The sequence below is a fragment of the Leptodactylus fuscus genome, chromosome 3 (assembly GCF_031893055.1).
Source record: "Leptodactylus fuscus isolate aLepFus1 chromosome 3, aLepFus1.hap2, whole genome shotgun sequence".
Taxonomy (NCBI): domain Eukaryota; kingdom Metazoa; phylum Chordata; class Amphibia; order Anura; family Leptodactylidae; genus Leptodactylus; species Leptodactylus fuscus.
In genome coordinates, this window is record NC_134267.1 from 51,028,349 (window position 1) to 51,047,996 (window position 19,648).

The following is a 19,648-nucleotide window of genomic DNA, read 5'->3' on the forward strand; positions in this document are numbered from 1 at the left end:
AACATGTTTGGTGTGAACCAGAAGAGCTAATACTGTGTTATACTCTGGGGTCTCGTCACATCTCAGATTCTAATAAATTGGGCGCCCAGGGAAGGTACGGCAGCATAATAAACCATTATACTCACCTTGCCTCACCTATTCTGCATCTCAGCATCATTACATTGGTTCACCCCATATTATATCTGGTGCCCAATCACAAGTAAGTGTCCCTGGACTTCATGACATAACCAGGAGGCTAGAGAAGATGACACTGATGAGTCTGATGAGTATCATGTGGAAGGCCATGAGAGGTAAGGCAAGATGAATATAATGGTTATAATTAAAGGTTATCTTGTTGCCCTGCCTGCCCTTGGTCCCCACTTATTATAGTCTTGTGTCTGAAGAGACCCCAGAGTTTAATAGTGACTTGTGGGTGATGAATCCCAAAAGAAAGGGGTCGAAAATTAGGGTGAAATCAGGTTTCATCCAAACTGGTTTACCCATCTCTAATGATAACTACATGGAATAATAATCTGTTAATGTCTAAGGCAGGTAAAATAAATGCTCAGAAGATTAGGTAATTCTATAAAACCCTTGTGGCACCCTAAGACTAAATTGGTCACAATATGTTCTAACATGGTGACAAGTGTTCAATGCCCAGGTAGAAATAAGCAGTAAATGGTGCCCGTTGAAATCAATGGGCTGTAAAACATGGACAAACTAGATTCTTCAGAATGGAAGACATACTGGCTATTAGATGAATCCCAAAATGAATCACACAATTTCTAGCCACTTAAAAAAGTAATAAATATCCTGCAAATGGAATTTCTAATATTTGGAGATATGTGATAGTAAGAGAGATGAAGAAAAATGTGATTGACGTTATCTAATCCAAAATACCTCATAAACAATAATATACCAATAATAGGCAAACCTTGGTAACCATCTTCCCATGATAAGATAAGATAAGATAATCCTTTAATAGTCCCACAGTAGGGAAATTTCAGTATGTTACAGCAGCATAGTAATACAGATACAGGATAATACACAGTAATATATTACAGAAGTAGACACACATATGCTGTGAAGAGAAGATATACTAGGAGTCCATAGCAGCTAAGGAACAGAAGAAGAAGGAAGACTTCATAATCATAATCATTAGTTTTCTGTGCGGAGTGATCTTCGCTTGGACTGATGTAGATTATACAGCCTGGTCGCGGTTGGAAGGAAGGACTTGCGATATCGCTTCCTTCTCACACTTGGGGTGAAGCAGACGGTCACTTACAGTGCTGCTAAGTGCCATCAAGGTCTCATACATGGGGTGGGATTTGTTCTCCCGCATGGAGGTCACCACGGACAGTATCCTTCTGTCACCCACCACCTGTACTTTGTCCAGGGGCCTCCCCAGGACAGAGCTGGCCCTTCTGATCAGCCTGTCAAGTCTATTTCTGTCCCTGGTTGATATACTGCTCCCCCAGCAGGCCACACTGAAAAAGATGGCTGAAGCAACCACAGAGTTGAAAAAGGCCCTACATGCACTTGCATATACATATATATTTTTGCATATACATAAAAAATCGATTATCTCTCCATTCCCTATATAGTTTGTGGCTACAAAGGTATTAAAAACCCCTACATGTCACTATTATTGATTGAGAAGACATTTTAGGCCTGACATACTCCTTTTAAAGGGATTCTATCATCAGGCCTTCCCCTACCTTTAGATATCTTCTCCGTGCCGCCGTTCCAGTGATATTCACGTTTCTTACTGTATGCAAATGAGTCTCCAGACAGCACTGGGGGCGTCCCCTGTGCTGCCTGCAGACTCTCCAGCTACGCCTCCATCTTTGCCTCTCTTCCACGTCTTCAACCGAAAGCACCCACTGCACATGTACGGTGGCCATTTTCCTGTGGCCGAATGGACAATCGCGTAAGAGTCAACTGTAAAATGGCCACCGCACACGCGCAGTCGTTGAAGACGTGGAGAAGTCTTAAGGCTATTCCGACGTGGTAGGCCTGAAAAAAAGGATTCTACTGATAGAATCCCTTTAAGTGCTCCTAAGCTTCCTGACTTCTGCTTGTGACTGCTGACCTAAGTGATTTGACAAACTGGTTGCTAGGGAAGTGTTGCTTGACCACCACGTATAAAGGCTGTAGAAATGAAGTTGCGTGTCTGCAGCACTACATTAGATTTGTAGTAAAGTGAAGGGCAGACAGGCAGCAGTCACACCATGCTGTTCTCCATTCCAGCCGGCATTATTAATCCGATATTACATTTAGGTGAATAATCTCTCTAAAATACTTTTCGCCTATATATATCATTTTGTAATATTTTTGCCCATTTTAATGATGTTATCTTTTGTGCTGTGCAATGTGACATCCAGTCCACTACCAGGTTAAATTGATTACCTGTGCATATAATTGAGACCTGTTTTGTGATTATGCGTGTGGAGGGAACGGGAAAATATGCCGGCTAACATAAACCATGTAAAATATGTTCTAATAATTAAGAAATAAACTCCTGGACAGGAGAATTGCCGGCTGAATATAAAATTTGCCAGAGGTTATTAGGTAACATATTTATGGGAGCAGCAGATGTAGAAAAGCCTAATAAAAACAATAATGCCAAATAATAATTTCTCTATCAGCTTGCGGATAAAAAAAAAAAAAAGATACAGTGATCATTTTAACAACGGATCCTTCTCTGCTCTGCATGTAAATCATGTCTGACATGGCTGGTAACTAGTATACAATTACTGTGGGCTGTGTAGGCTGCGGACCATAGAGAGTTAATACCCTATATCTGTCATATTGCTTAAACAGACCCCTCGGAATATAATTAATTAGGATCAGAGTTTTAAAGGGTGATGACCGCTGACCTTGTATATGCCTTTCGTGCACATGGCCAGTGGGAAATACCATGTTTCTGGTTTTCTGAAGAAAAGATCAAAAAGACTTGAATTAAATAGAAACCCTCTTCTAGGAATCTTGTTGTGCCTTCCATTTAAATTGACAAGATACTACAAAGGTTATTCAAGTAGATTGTTTTTTTCCCTCTGAGCGCCATAACCTTATGGTAATGATTTAAAGTGCGGAAAGCAATATGAAGTAATTAATCCTCGGACCCGGATGCGCGCGGTGTAATAAATATACACTATATCCTATGTACTATGGAAATATAGATGGAATTTTTTTGCACTAGGAGCTGTCTTACAGAAAAAAAAAAATCTCCTCTGTATATTCTACCTTTGCTATGAAAGCAGATGTCAAATATGAAACAGTGTGCTATATGCAATGCATACATCAAACAAACACACACACGCACACAAAAAATCACCCGCACAACTATACTGCATGTGCTGGAAATCCGTGACAGTGAGCTCCAATTAACAGAGCCCAGAGAAGAAAGGGACTGCTTGGAATAAAGAGGCGAGGAATATGTTGCAAAACTGGGAAAATGACAGTGCTGGGTGTTGATTTATTGCAGAAGCCCCTGGTCATTTCCATATATTGAAATGCGCCCAAGCGGCCAGTCAGTCAATTTCCTTTGAGCTGCTGCTGCTGCCCATGGTCTGCCCATGTGACTCATCTGACTCCCCCCCTCCCTCCTATTCTGCATCTCTAGCTTTGATCAAGACAAAAACATATTAAAGACATGAGCAGGCAATCAATGTCATAGGTATTGTAGGGGAATACAAGCTCCCAGTTTTTAACCTGGTAGCAGGAACTGAACTAATGATGCACATGCAGTCGCTGTGAGTTCCTAACATATCTCTGAGCCCCTTCATTATGCACATTTATGACAGCACCAAGCAATAAAATGCCTTAAAAATGTCATTAATCTTCTTTCACGCCCGCATCGAAGCAATGTTTTTTTATTTACTCTAATAAGGAAGGGTGCCCATCGTGCCCACCCAGGTATCAATGCAAAAAGATCTTATTTCTCCGGCATTTTACATATACATCCTGTAAATACCGCTGTTTTCCCATTTCCTTTTGAGTAATGCGAGCCCAATAGTGTCCTATGATCTGTGTCTATGCTTTTACATCTCCGAGATGTGGGCAGAGAAATAGATAGAGGTGAGTGAAATATCAAATCACAAGACTGCATGTAGATTTATGATTGCATAAGAGGCTTTATCATTTCCATATATTGAAATGTGCTGTCCTTTCGAGTCTCCCTAGCCCTTGGAGGAGATGAGAAGCTCGATTTCGCCGTGATCAATGTATGAAGCAAGAAGAAGGAGTAAGGGAAAAAAAAAAACAGGCTGGCACCAGATGGAGCAGGGTCTAGTGAAAGGTCAAGGTTAGCTCAGGCTGCTATTGAATCGGCTGCAGCCTCACAGATAGATCTCTGCCTCGGAGGCACCCACTGGGGCTTCTCAAAATCAAATCTAATAGAAAAGGCAGTCACAGAATGAAATCGCTTCATCTGAATGCTAAAATTGTTATTAGGATACATTAGAGGCAAATCAGACACGTGATTACCAAAAAAAAGAAGCATGCTTGGCAGTTTGTGTCTGAAATCAAAGCTGGGAAGGCTGCCATTACTATGCACAAAGGTGTATATGGTGCACGTATAGAAAAGAGCCATATAGGTGATTGAATATTGTCACGTGACATCTGTATATTCCGTAGATGCCATCAGTCCAGCGTTTACAGCCATAACTAGATAGACAGATACTATACAAAGACTATCACTCATGTAATCCATTGCCAAGGCAGTAACAAAATTGGACTATTAAAAATACGGATTATAGATCCTTTATGATTCATTCATATAGATTCTTCTTAAATGCCCAATATCACGGTCCAGGCCATTGACCGTATAGCTACTGTGCCAGGTCCTATACGTGATGTATATATTCATGTTTTCCTGACATCAGCCATTGAAGGCTGTATATTTCAATTATCCTAATGTAACGCTCATTAATGGTTCTCTTATCTAAATCACGCTCTTATCTTCCTGAATGATTTACTCTTCGAAAACTAATTTTGGATACAGTAGATTAAACATGATGACTGCACTCCAAGGGTTAATAAATTTAGAATTAACAGATCATCCCAGCTTGATATAGCTACTATACATGATTTAATATGCAGCCGGGAAAGGTTGACAGTCAGCTCACAGATGCAGATAAGATCAAACAGCCTCTTGATTCAATAGTCTGAATGGCTACACTCGGTATCTCCAAGGTAAGTGACAATACTTGTGCGTCTAATACATCCTGCTAAATCCAGGCTTGGAGAGTGTGGTGATGCCAGGAGCTGCTTCCTAGATCATAAACACCCTCTAATATTCTCAGTGTGAGAATTTGCTGTCAATTTTGCCCCATCGTCAGACGATCTTGTAGGCTCGGTTTGACTCTTTAAGTTACTTTTCGATGGTTAAAAAGATACGGCATCGTTTTAGTTGCGAGTACTCTAGTAGGCTTGTCGGACACCTACGTGATCGAGCGATAATGAACACAAATGAGCAAAAAATTTCAAGCGTGAGTAATAATTTTCCCCAATTTTTTTTGCCCGTTCCATACTCACGCTCACACTGTCAATGCATTGCACATTTGGACATGGCGCCCTCCAATATTTTTATCATACTATGTATTTTCAGTTCTGTGTTTTGTTGTTTCGGCTACAATTTTTGAAATTTTTTTTTTCTCGTAGTAATGTTTCAATTGCCATTTATATATGCTTCCATAGCATCAGACTGCTTTATCTCATGTGACACAAATCTTAATAAGTAAGGCGTACGACGGTGTCACATCACGCAAAAGCCACCTGCGTAGCCTTGAAAGCTCATGCACCATAATACGTTATTCTCACATATTGATAAGCCAAGAGGCATTCTTATTTACAGATGTAGCCGAGCTGAGTTTATCATAAGACTCGCATGTCATGTGGCTTAACATAATACTGTAGGTAAACCTACTGTAACATCTCAACCCAGGGAGGTGTCACGATGCACAAACAAGGCATCCGCAGCCCCAGAGAGTTAAATGACGCATTGCGTCCTGCAATAGCAATCTGTAAAGACAATGATACATATTTTTATTCCTGGACAGGAGTCTTTTTTTGATTTTTTATTAAGCAATAGCCTATTTTGCCTATGTGCTTGTAAAATGCACCTACAACCACATACTATAATCTCTTATAAGGGAGCGACCCTTGAATAAATGAATTCGCCAGTTTTCTAACATTCAAAAGGTAAGATCAGTAAAACTAGTAATTTCTTGGCAATTTGCATATTTATGGCACCTCCCGCGGTTCATTATGATTGCCTGGCTGCGAGGGGAAGGTAGCAGGAAAAATATAAATCCCTCCTTATGCACGTGTAAACAAATAAATAAAAACAATTTCCTGCAAATGGTTATGTTTAAACTGCCGCACAATAATTGTGAAGAGAGAACCTTGTACGCAGAGCTCATCAGCGCTATGTACACTCCTGATCCTGTGACGGGGAGGGTAGCCATGTTGGGTCTGCCTGATGTGGATTATTACAACAGAAATCATACATAACATACAGCCGGTGGACTGTCTCTAGAAGCGGCAATAAGCTATATCTTGTATTAGGTCTTGTTTGAGTTTAACGTAGTCCACCACAGTCAGTGGGTAAAGTGTTCTATAATGGAGGCCATAGACATAAGATACAGAATATCCAGATCCAGCCTGTTGGCCAGTACCTTCACAATTGGTTAGATCACCACTGGTAATCAGACAGATCCCTAGATCTACATCTATATTAATACCATTACTTGTGTATATTGTACTTTACATCGATAATATCTAACACTTACTTAAAGAGGGCTTCTTGGCTACAAATATGGATGATCTATATCAATAATATCAGATCTGTGGGGGTCTGATACCCGGCACCCTCATCAGATAGCTGTTCTAAGAAGCAGAGAATGGAGCACGAAGCAGACAGCGCTGTTTTCTGCATAGTGGTGGAGTCACTGCAGTTTAGCTTCGATTTTGGGCCTCCAGTTACCTACCTTAGGATAGGTCATGAATATTTTTAGGCCATTACCACATCCTTGGGGCTTGAGCAGCAAAATAGTGATGAAATTGCATGTCCCTTACCTCTAAGCACTGACCCTCCACGGGGTTAGCGAATAAGCTGATTTATTGCATTGCTTGTTGATATCAAGACCAATACATATTTATATAAGGATATCATACCCCTCTCAGTCTTCTCTTTGGTTAGTTTTGATAATCTTCAAACTGACATTTGTTTTTTTCCCTATCAGTATGTCTTGGGAGTGTGGGAGTACCTGAAGGATACCCTCACAAACACAGGGGGAACATACAAACACCTTACAAATGTTGTCTTTGAACCCAGGACTCCAGTGTTGTATGGTTGAAGTGCTACCCACTGAGTCACCATGCCACCCTGGACTGAGATCTTCTATAGCATTTTCATTTCGTTTCCCTTCTTGGAATCTCGATGGCTATAGATGCAGCAGACTGGTAGTCAATTATTCACAACCACACCAATATCAAAGCCTTCTCCACTGTAGACTCATCCTATAGTGATCCATAATGTACCGGCATGATCACTTCTTTATCTCCAATATATCCCCTGCTCTGAGGACTTTTACTCGTTCACAGGCCGTAGTTTTATGGACTTTACACTATGGGCATATTAACCTTTTAAAGCGTCTGTGACAATTTTGTAGCTTAGTATACATGAAAGTGACCCTGAGGTCTTAATGTATAGTTCAGATATCCCATTGCATAAGCCTACAACAAAATCATACATTTTATAGGAGTGTAGTCAGTATTAGGGTAGAACTATAATTTTACTATCCACGTAATTCATATCATTACATTTTTTCCCACCAAAATGGACATTTACAGTCCCTCAAGTTGTTCCTTGAAGATGGATTGACACTTAAGTAAATAATGAAAGGTGTTGGCCTAGAAAGCCATGCCAGAAGAAATTGTTGTGATCTTGTCATTACCATTGAGATAAACTATTAACCCCTTTGCCTCCTGATTACTTGATACCACTCTTGAGCAGGTGATGCAGCTACATCAAGCTCAACTCCAGAAACTGTTTGCTGACCACGTTCACGTCCCGAGCCCTGGAGCTAAAAGCACTTTACACCATAAAATAAAAGCACTGTCTTTTTTTCTAAAAGGTTACGTCTAGAGGCCACGCTGCTCATACTTCATACAGAAAACTACTGAAAGAGCTATGAAATCCTCTATGATTTACACTCTCTCAGTGCATTAGGATATAGATCTAGTAGACTCTAGACCAGTGAGTTTCTAACTGCGCCAATCTATGTGCATTCTTTTAGAGAACTCGCTTAGAAAACTTGCCACTAGAAGATAAAGCTTACATGAAGGTTTGAAGAGTGAAGCCGGTATATAAGACGGGAAGAAAGAGAGCACAAGACAACATGAGTATTGGGCTTCAGAAAGAAACCGCCTTCATGCCACCTCAGGACAGAGCCTCATCGGCAGTGCTTAGGAACCAAATATACAATCCCTGCAGGCATTCCAATGAATAAGACAATAAAAACGGACTCGCCAGAAATTATTTTAACATTCCCTTTATTTTTTGCAAGGAATAAACATGTATAATATAACAATTGTGCAAATAAAACGGGGCCAGAAAAATTCCTATAGAAAATGGGGGACCCAGAACATAAGGATCCAGCAAATGTCCTAATAATATTCCCATATCTTCATCATTTCTAATAGATTCCTAAGCACAAGGTGAACTATTAGCATTAGTTTTTCAACTCTGACCATTGCTGTGCTCTCGAACTGTGGTTGGGAAGTCACCTTTTCGGTCTAACAGCAGCATAATAATAAATAAATCTACTGTAACTAAGTGCTCTAGAATTTATTGTGAATTTTCTTTAAGGAAATCAATATAACAATGCAATTTATTGATCGAAAATAACCACTGAAGGGTTCTCCATAACCTCCCTTTGCATTTTTAAACTTATATAATGAATTGTTTTCCATTCTAGTGTGGTCCGATCATTAGAACAATGCATACATTTCCTTTCTCTGCCATCTATCAATATATTTCTGCATCATACTAGCTACTCTATGCATACATTATTTGGCTAAATGCTTTTTAACGTTTACTTTTCTATGGATGTGATCTTGTAAATCCGGACAGCTAGTCGACCATGTTTACAGAATTTTCTATAGGAAATGGCAATCTGAATTACATTTTTAAATGGATTTTTTTCAGATATTGAAAATTTTAGGAGTGATATTGCTGTAGAATGTACTGCTAATACAAGGTAAATAGAAACCTGAAGTCAATGCAGAAGTAAAGAAAGGAGATTAAGGACAGAGGGAATATGAAAAACATCATCTATCTATAATCTATCTATCTATCTATCTATCTATCTATCTATCTATCTATCTATCTACAGTATCTATATCTATGTCTCTATTATCTATCTATTATTTATTTATCAATCTGTTTATCTATGGATCTGTCTATCTATCTATCTATCTATCTATCTATCTATCTATCTATCTGTCTGTTGCTATATCTATCTAGCTACCTATGTATCCATCTTATTGATCTATCCCTTGACTATCTCCCTTATTTGTCAACTTGATTCTCTGCATTCTATCTCTATCTATCTATCTATCTATCTATCTATCTATCGATCTATCTACCATTATGTCTCCCTTATTTAATCTATCTATTGTCTATCTATCTATCTATCTATCTATCTATCTATCTATCTATCTATTTATCTATCTATTCATCCATCTAATCTATCACCAGCTATATCTATCTGTCTGTCTATTTGTCTTACTATAAACATATCTAGAAACAAAAATAGATGCAGCACTCCAGCACTACTATCTATCTATCTATCTATCTATCTATCTATCTATCTATCTATCTATCTATCTATCTATCTCTCTCTCTCTCTCTCTCTCTCTCTCTCTCTCTCTCTCTATCTATCTTATCATCTATCTATCTATCTATCTATCTATCTATCTATCTATCCTTTGATCTATCTAAGGCATACATGTTCTTGGGCTGTTTCTCTCTGAGGCCTTATCTTTGCTTACTGATGGCCAAATCTAGGATAATACAGCAGGTGCTCTATAGCTGTAAATTGTATCTGTATAGTAAACTGAATACAAAGAACCTCCAGTACTAAGATGTAGGCAATGCATTGAACCAAATTATTTACCCCCACCATAATATTTCACCAACGGCTTTGATATAAAGTTGGATTGCGCGGTCATAAATAACATTAATCTAATGTCTGCATATCTTCTAGCTTCTATTGCATATGATACAGAGCTATCAAGCACTTAACACAGTGACTTAACCCATTCAGCGCTCCCCAATGTTGACACGTCGTCAGGTAAACTTAACAAGCCATATATAATCTGTATCAAGGAGACATTTGACATATGCACAATGTATTACATGAAGCCATACCTCCCCATCTGCTCCTCCCTCCCTGGATGTAAACACCTCTCACCAATGCATGCACTAACGCAAGTGACAATAAATAATGCACATACAGAAACGATGCATCTAGCGTTCGCTACCATATGCATTTGGTCGATTATACACACCTTGGTTGGAATTATGGCACGCAGCGTCCGCAGAAAAACTCAATGCTTCAGTCAATGACAGAGCTGTGAAATCTTGACGGTCTCAAAAAATGTAACTACAGCATCTTATCATCTCGCTAAAATAAAAGCATAATAAAAGGAAGTAACAGATGTTGGTGTACACGTATTTCCTAGCTGAATTCAATGCTGCTTTGGGAACTCAGACAATTCATTCTCTGAAGAACCATCTCAATCCCACCCTTTTGGATCTGCTAATTTGTGACTTGAAGGATTTTCTTAACCTGGCTGAGAAATTTCGGCAGATTGTGCTAGGAAGTAGTTTATTGTATGAGAATAAACTTGAGATCCTAGGGGGTGCTACTGCTGAAACTACATCGCCTCTAATAGACAGGGATATCTGCCAGCAGCAACTTGTGTGTAGGATTCAGGCAGTGTCTTATTTCCAACAGCTTTTCTGCACATTCCTTAATAAGCTTCTTCAAAGCCGTCTGTGCCCCCAAGACAAAGTTCTGTCAGCAGAAACACAACCCCGGTTTATTTTACATTATTTTCTTTATCCTGGCGTATATACTATTCGCAGAACAAGGCAAACACCTTAATACTATGTACACTTTTTTCCGGTGTTATATAATTAGTACTGTATGAGCGTTCCATCGATCTGCATAATTTGCAATTTTCCCTTAAAGGAGCAGCGCCCATAAAAAGTAGATTTCATAAAGCATGTAACATCTTATCTGCTCTTTTTTGCCTTTTGTTCATCTGGCAGTGTTATTCCTCTGCCTTGTGTATTCTTGGACTCTGTTATCAGTGTAGACTATACACAGCTGTGGGAGAAGTCTATATCTCTGAGCTGGACAAGGTGTATATATTGATAAGTCGTCTGTTAGTGGTTTTCACTGGTCAAGGAAGCCTAACATCTGAACCCTTGTTCCTCTTTTCTCTTTTTTTTTTTTTAACCACTTCTGTTTGCTTGACCAATCAATGCTTTTACCAGTCACCTTAAACCAGTTGAACTCTGCCCTCTTTCCTTGTGGCCTTCCAGCTATAGAATCTTATGTCCTCTCTGCCTCATTGTCTGCACATACCTATCTCTCCCTCCTTGTCAACTCCTCCTTCTCAGACTTAACCCTCTGTGTACTGAATTTTGTGACTCCGACTGACCACTGTGTACTTGACCTATTTAAATTACCATCATACTATCCCTCCATTAATATGTTGTCAGATCTTTTACGTTTCTATCCGTTGTATATAGACTATACACAGACGACGCATTTGTGTGCATGTATAGATATGTATGTAGGTAGATTAAACATATATATTGATGGCGGTATTCTGTATGGAGATTGAATTTCTATTCCTCACACCTCTCTTTTCGCTGTAGTTTTTTTCTAATACAACTTTGAACCCCTCCCTCCTGGTTAACTTATATTTAACCGTCCCTTGCACATCTGTAAAACTTTAGTGGGTTTGCTCTTTCCGATAGCACCCGGTTACGGTCTATGGTGTGCATCGACAACCTCGGCACCCTTCAATAAGTCAGCATCATCTAGTATGTCACCTATTTCTCTGCAGATTCCCTTGCGTGCAGCCTGGGAGCATTTGTTTGGATCTCGCAGGGTTTTACGTACATAGTGTGTTTATGTGATAGAGGCTGTGATCTTTTTTTCTCTATGCTATCTCCACAGCAGGATCAGATTCCAGCTCAACACTGTGCTTCTATATTTTTTTTTCTTTCAATAAGCAGCAGCTTGTGTCTAGCCCCTTCTCTCCTCACCCTCCCCCTTGTACTGTGAGTGCCCTCATTCCCACCCCCTCTCCTTCTGATCACTGTCCATTGGCTTGCCCGGGTCTGGTTTTCCTGTCCAGCCCCTTATGAATGTCCATTGGTGTTGCCTTCCCTCCTCCTCTTCTCTCCCCCTGGCCCTGCCCATGTTTTGTATGTCTCTGTCCATCCAGCTCCTGACGTTCAAGTTTGCAGGGACGTCACGTCCGCACTTGAACTTGCAGCTCAGGGGGGCTTTTGCCATTTTTTTCATTTCTCTCCTTCTCTATCTCTCTCTTCTTTTTTTTCACCCCCCTCCAAAAAGAAAAAAAAGGCATGACGGCTGTCCCACAATTCATCTTCCCTGCACCATCTTTGTATTATTTCTAATTTATTTTGGATGTCAAAGGCATTTGATGAAGATATTTTCTCTGGAGTCTCCTTCTTTCTAACCCTGCTCTCCCGATGTGAACCGAGCTCTCACAAGCCACCCACCAACCAACATGTCTCGCCGCAAGCAAGGCAAGCCCCAGCACTTAAGCAAACGGGAATACTCACGTAAGTACCTTGCTTAATCCATGCTTTACCTGCACACAGACGTAGCTTCACAGATGGGGAGGGGGGCGAGAAAGTAATTTCATCTGTATATAAAGACCTTTCACTTTCTTCTAGTTTCCTCCGGTCGTAGAAATGAAATACTTTTTCTTCTGTTAAGAAAGCACAGGGATTACGGTAATAAAAAAGCAGACTGGACACTTGACAGAGATCGTGTAACTCAATAACCAGCCCCAAGTGGATAGTCATATAGAAACAAGGGCACCATATAGGGTTCAGTGTTGAAATGAAACTTGCAAGTTTGAGCGCTGCAACCTCAGAGGTGTAAGGTTTTGCAAGAGATCATTGCTTTGTGGACTGCATAAGCTATGCGAGCTGAGGGTCGCTGCATGCTCCCAGGGTTGCTTCTGTCCTGCTGTAATAGCTGCTCCGTGAAGCCCAGTGAGAGCGAGCACACATTGAGAGCAGTGCAGGGGGATAGCTTGGGTTTGCATGCCTCTGCTCTTTCAAAGAATCCTCTTTCAAAAACTCTTCTTTGAAAACTTTGCCTCGATAGCAGCTGGCAGACGAAATCCCTTCCTTTCCCTCTCTCTCTCTCTTTTACTATTTTTTGGAAGATTTTCAAAAAAGTGGAAGTGGATTTTGATTGGGAAAAATCTCGTGTCTGAATGTTTACAAGCACCGCGTGTGCAGAATCTCCTGCCAACAACTGAGACAGGAAAAGCAAAATAATCTCCAGAAAAAAAAAAAGTGAGCAGAAAAAAAAAAAAATGATCTGAAGAGGCAGATCCTCTGTGGAAGGAATCACATTGACAGCCGTGTTGTAACCTATACGAGATAAAAATAAAATACAGGTCGGGGGGTATTTTGCATGGAATTAGTATTTTTTTTTTGGAACAATCGAGGGGATCCTGGGAACAATGAGTGAATGGTGTGCAGCTTGTTGTAAACTTGCGTTGTAGAATTACCATGCGTCAGATCTCTGTCAGCCCTTCTACATGTATGTATTCTTAATGGCGTCCACACTTATATTAAACCATCTTAGAATGCTTTGTGGCAGGCAGTGACAATTTGTATCGCTCTATGTAATCTTCGCCCATCCATAGGTGTGATATAGTAACCGGACATGTTTCACTTATCCCCCAACTTTAATCAATCGGTTTCCAATTTCCCAGATATTGATCAGAGGCACTGGTTTGTATTGGGATATACGTTCCGCCGCGTTTCCTTCATATATTTTACCTTGGCTGTAGGACATTCTCATTTACAGATGGAATGTGGCCGACATTAGCAAAGTTACAGTAACAAATAACCACGTATGACCCTATAGTATTCCCCTATGGGACTTACCAGTGGGTTTATTCAATGTAACGTGTCTTAAGTCAGTCCCTATATGCTTCAATATTTGGATTATCATTGATTATCGTCTGTTATTTTGCCTCTTGTCTGCATTCATGTTTATTTCTGGTATTCCTAACCTCCAACCCCCCCTCCTTTGCCAAGGGAGCTCCGGGGGACTTGATCGACAACATGAGGTTTTACTTAAGACACATTGTGCGATACCAGACCTGACCGCTAGGGAGCAGAGAAAGATCAGGAAACGCGTCCAAACTTGAACCTGACCGGTTCAACATATATTCCTACATTTTCATAATTTGTTTTTCTTCATGGTGGGGGTGAATGGGAAGCACATTTTATTCTCTTTCTCATTTCTTTGTCCATATCTACAATTTATGGTGCTTTATTTAAATGAGCGATGCAGGCAGTGGATTAAACTACCTTGAAAAACTGTGTCCTCAGCTGCTTTCACACTCGCAGACATCACTATTCATGCTGTTGAGACACATATATGCATAAATTAACTATGATGGGCATCTTTTATTTTCCATAGACGATATCGCATACGGTCATGGTCGAATAAAAAGTCCAATACAACCCCGTCTTACAAAATAGTTATTCCATAGATATGCTAAAATTATTTTTGTAAAAATTAAAATTAAAACTTTCCATTGAAATATTTCTAAATATTTATAATCTTTTTTTTTATTACTCTATCGGTTGAAGTTTGCTCGTGGCGTGCTCGGTCCGGCCTGTTGTTTTTTTAAGTTTACATTGTTCTGTTCTTTATTAACTACGATGAAGGGAGGCAAGAAGTCTTGTGTAAGAGGGGGAGGGGAGGGAAACAGGTTTTTCCTAAAACAGAGAGGTTCCTTGTTGACTGTCTGACATGTTTGCCTTTCATCCACGTGTTTGGACAGAGAGAGGAAGAGGGAGGGATAGAGTCCTCTGTTCAAGCTCCCATTGTGCTTTTATTATTTGCAAAGTTCACATCAAAAACGCTGGTCGTCCGGCTCGAGATCTTTATTATTTTTAGTAAATCCAGGACTAGACCAGACTCAGGATCACGTTATTATTGTGTTAATCTGCTGAACACTTTACATTCACAACTATCAAAAAGAGAGCCTGTAAGATATTGTAGAGACGGGATCTTAGAATTTTCTACAAAATTTTTGAAACCTTTTCTTCGAGTATAAATACACTTCTATATGAAATCTTGTTCCGACAACGTAAACTGTATATAAATTTGTATATTTGTGTGTAAAATATAGACTAGAGCCCATAGAGTGACTTAGCTGTTCCTCACAGATGCCTGAGATTTTAATAATAATAATGCCGAATAATGGAATGATTCCCCAGTGCTATCTCTATACCTCAGGAGCCAACTATACGCGTGTTGAATGTACTTATTTATCAGGATGTATTCCCAGCTAATTAGAAATAATTTACGTGGAGAGCATCGGAAATGTTAAGGTTATGGATTTTATATCTGTACATCTGATCATCTTGTTATTTTCAAGAACTTTGCCTCCTATAAAATTAATTAGGTGAAATGTGGAGGGGTAATCAGCTACCTCTGAATAAGCACTTCATTTCCTGGTTTTGATTGTAAATCAGGCTGGTGACTGCACTCGGTAGACTTTGCCTATTTTCTGCAAATATCTTTTAACTATGTCTGAGCCACGTCTGTGCCACACCACCATGGACGATTTACGGATCAGGAGCCATTATTTTTGCTCCATAGTCCATTTTAAGTATCGAGAACTTGTGAACAATCTCGAAGATATAACAAAACTATCCCGGTTGGTCCATTATTTTTGGCTCTTTTGTTGTATTTGGTAACATACCACTTAAAGACCCTTATTGGCATCATATTAGGGCTTACGTAATATAGTCTTAGTCCTAGAGGCAGACTTCTCCAAAGTCAGACTTTGTCCTACTTGGAGCTCAGGTGCAGTAAGGTGTCATTCTTATATTATTTTATACTGCTCAACTGGGAGCTACTCCAGATCTCCCCCCTTCAATATTCGCTCTACGTGGGGCTGAAATAAATTTAACCTGAGTTCAGTAGATTTTTGCACTTTACCAGGATCTATTCCAATAGTCTACGACCAAATTAAAATCTATTTTTTGATTCTCTGTGGCTTTAAGTTCATTAAAATGTGAAATTGGCAGCCTGCTTAAGAAGGTCAGACTGATTAACTATTTGATAGTTGTATTGGGCACCATGATATTTTCAAAATGGGTTTTCTTTGTGCTCTAATTGACATTGTAGTGTCACCATTGCCTTTGTGTGACGAATCAGAGAACATGGTTCTCAGGGTTTTTTTTTTTCTTCCAGCTTGATAGAAGGTCCATAGATCTGCTGTAAAATTATTCTTGTTAAAATGCTTTCTAGGAACAATATGATTTCAACACTGCCTATATGTTTCATTAGAAGTGTCATTTTAACATTCTGAAAAATGATTTGTATCACCATGTAGACAATCTGTCAAGTTTGACAGCCGGTAGAATAGGTATTTCAGGTTTAAGAAATAGACTTCTATCAGTGGTTATGAAACGTGGCATTCACTTGACCACACTGACTTCGACATGATGGCGCAACGTGAATGTAAACACGTGAGGGATAGACTGTACGAACCTTCTCGTATATCACTAAATAGCTGAAAGCTTTTATGTATAATTGACTTTTAAGTCTTTATATATTTGCTTTGGTGTTCCTTGTATATAAATAGAATAAGAGACTATCTCTTCTTCTCAGCACTGTGGGGTTAAATCATTTTCCTGGCATCATCTACATATTCATTCAAAATGTCTTTGCAGTCTATAATGACATAGTCACCTTACAACTGCAACCATGTAAGCATGGTCTTGAGAAAACCTCCCGATATAATCCCCCATAATGGTCCTCCCGCTTTATCTTTTTCCCTGACAATATAGGGTTCTCAGATACATTGGTACAGTACGTATGGGGTATAAACCTTGCCTATCTATTGCTTGTTTCTTCTTTCCCTTCTCAAGAGAGCTGATGTTTTCTTTGTTTTCTACACTGCAGCCGAACCTGTCGAAGCCATTTTAACAGACGATGAACCAGACAACAGCACATTGGGAACCGGAGAAGGGGACCATGACCTTCTTACCTGTGGCCAGTGTCAGATGAACTTCCCATTGGGGGACATTCTTATTTTTATTGAGCACAAACGGAAACAATGCAATGGCAGCCTTTGCTTAGAGAAGGCTGTGGATAAGCCACCCTCACCTACGCCAAGTGAGCTGAAGAAAGCGTCCAATCCTGTGGAGGTTGGCATCCAGGTCACGCCGGAGGATGACGACTGTTTGTCAACGTCATCTAGAGGGATTTGTCCTAAACAGGAAAATGCAGCAGGTAAATCTAATGAGAGGAAGTTACTGAACGCTTCCCTTCACTCTGTACTCCAGCCATATCACCTTACTGACAAGAGTAGAATTGACTTCACGATGTCTTTGTTAAGATTTCAAAAATCAATGAATGTATAGTTGCTGGAAGCCATACACTATATACATAGAGTCGGAATTTTATCGGTTTCTAAATTAAAATACGCCAATTTGTCCCTTAATCCAATTCTTGCGAATATTTAAATTTAGGCCTTTGCATTTTTTTTTGTTAGCCTACGATAGATAGGTTTACCAGTAGCAGTGCAGAAAGGGTTAACGTATGTTGTAGCTAGCCTTGGATCCATACTGGCTGTCAGCATGCAGACTGTAATTAAACACAGCCCCATGGCATAGTGACACCTCTGACCTTGACTTTAAGATGCCATTTTCGACTGGCCAGGCCAGAGTAGAGAGGGCAGTTGCTGAAGCGCACAGACATGCTTATTCGAAAAGTTTAAGGGCATGTTGGAAATTTCAAAAGGTTGGTTTGACAGGAAAGGCCGCTTTCTGCAGTCTGCCTCTTCAGCCAAATGATAAATGCCTCTCTGTGCTTTGCCATACCTCTGATGTGGGTTTGACAGATGTATCTTTATTTTCTTTGTGGTTTACACAACCACATTTTAGAAGAGCCCCGCACTGATTTTATTTTACTCCTACTATCTATCTATCTATCTATCTATCTATCTATCTATCTATCTATCTAGAATACATACATATGTAGCAGAGATAATCGATCTGTCAATACTTATCACAATATCAAAATATACAATGTGCTATCTTAAGGTTTTCACTAGAACTTTTTGTAAGCCTACTGACATCTTAAGTCAATGAGATACAACGGTGCACTAAAGAAAATACTACATGACCAATTGAGCTCTGCTACATCTGTTGAATTTGAAGAAAGCCAATAGCACCTAGAGAATGGGATTATAAACGTAAAGAGTGGTAGTTCGGTGATTGCCTTTCCAAGTCCAGACAAACCTCATTCCTAAGAATAGGTCACAAGTGTATTACTCTTTATGAGATTCCCTCTCTTTTGTATCTGTTGTTTTAACCTTTTAGACACAGACAATGAAATGTGAATTGACTTGCAGCCCAGCACTGTGTGAGAACGAGGACTGTGTGGTGTATTTAGTATAAGGTCAGCATGTGTGAAAATCAAACAGTTACATCTTAATGTAGCTCTCCCGTTGTAAGATGGATATGGAATACAGTAGGATCTGGCACCTAGTTACAGGCCATGTTCTACGGGGAACATCTGATTGTTGTAGGTGCTGGGAATAATGGCTAAAAGAAACTTTGCATTGGGTCCTTAAAGTTTTACCGTAGCAAATATTATATTTTAATTGTCTTATTATAAAATTGATAGTCTTCGTTAGCCTTTTATGAACATACAAGTCATGGACCATTATGTTCATGTGGGCTCAACTGTATTGTAATGTTTTATATAGAAAGAGAATGTCTGACATCTAAAGAAAATGAAGTGATGGATGGATAGATAGATAGATAGATAGATAATAGATAGATAGATAGATAGATAGATAGATAGACAAATGAATAGATGGATAGATAGATGGATAGATAGATAGACAAATGAATAGATGGATGGATAGATAGATAGATAGATAGATAGATAGATAGATAGATAGACAAATGAATAGTTGGATGGATAGATAGATAGATAGATAGATAGATAGATAGACAAATGAATAGATAGATGGATGGATGGATAGATAGATAGATAGATAGACAAATGGATAGATAGATAGATAGATAGATAGGAGATAGATAGATAGACAAATGAATAGATAGATAGATAGATAGATAGATAGATAGATAGATAGATTGACAGATAGATGGATTGACAGATAGATAGATAGATAGATAGATAGATAGATAGAGTAGATAGATGGATTGACAAATAGATAGATAGATAGATAGATAGATAGATACTGTAATGTATATACTAAATACATACAATTATAATAATGCTTAGTTTAGAGATGGTTGGGTTTGTTATTA

The 19,648-nt window shown here is 39.3% G+C and overlaps 1 protein-coding gene across 2 annotated transcripts in view; it reads left to right on the forward strand.

The window, feature by feature from the left end:
- The first annotated feature begins 12,514 nt into the window (after positions 1 to 12,514).
- The window catches only part of BCL11A (BCL11 transcription factor A), a 117,998-nt gene continuing 110,864 nt past the window's right edge, over positions 12,515 to 19,648 (forward strand). For both annotated transcript variants that reach the window (XM_075267576.1, XM_075267575.1), the window contains exons 1-2: positions 12,515 to 12,877; positions 17,268 to 17,597. In XM_075267576.1, coding sequence (XP_075123677.1) covers positions 12,823 to 12,877; positions 17,268 to 17,597 — 385 coding nt within the window. In that variant the 5' untranslated portion in view covers positions 12,515 to 12,822. The remainder of the gene's footprint in view (positions 12,878 to 17,267; positions 17,598 to 19,648) is intronic.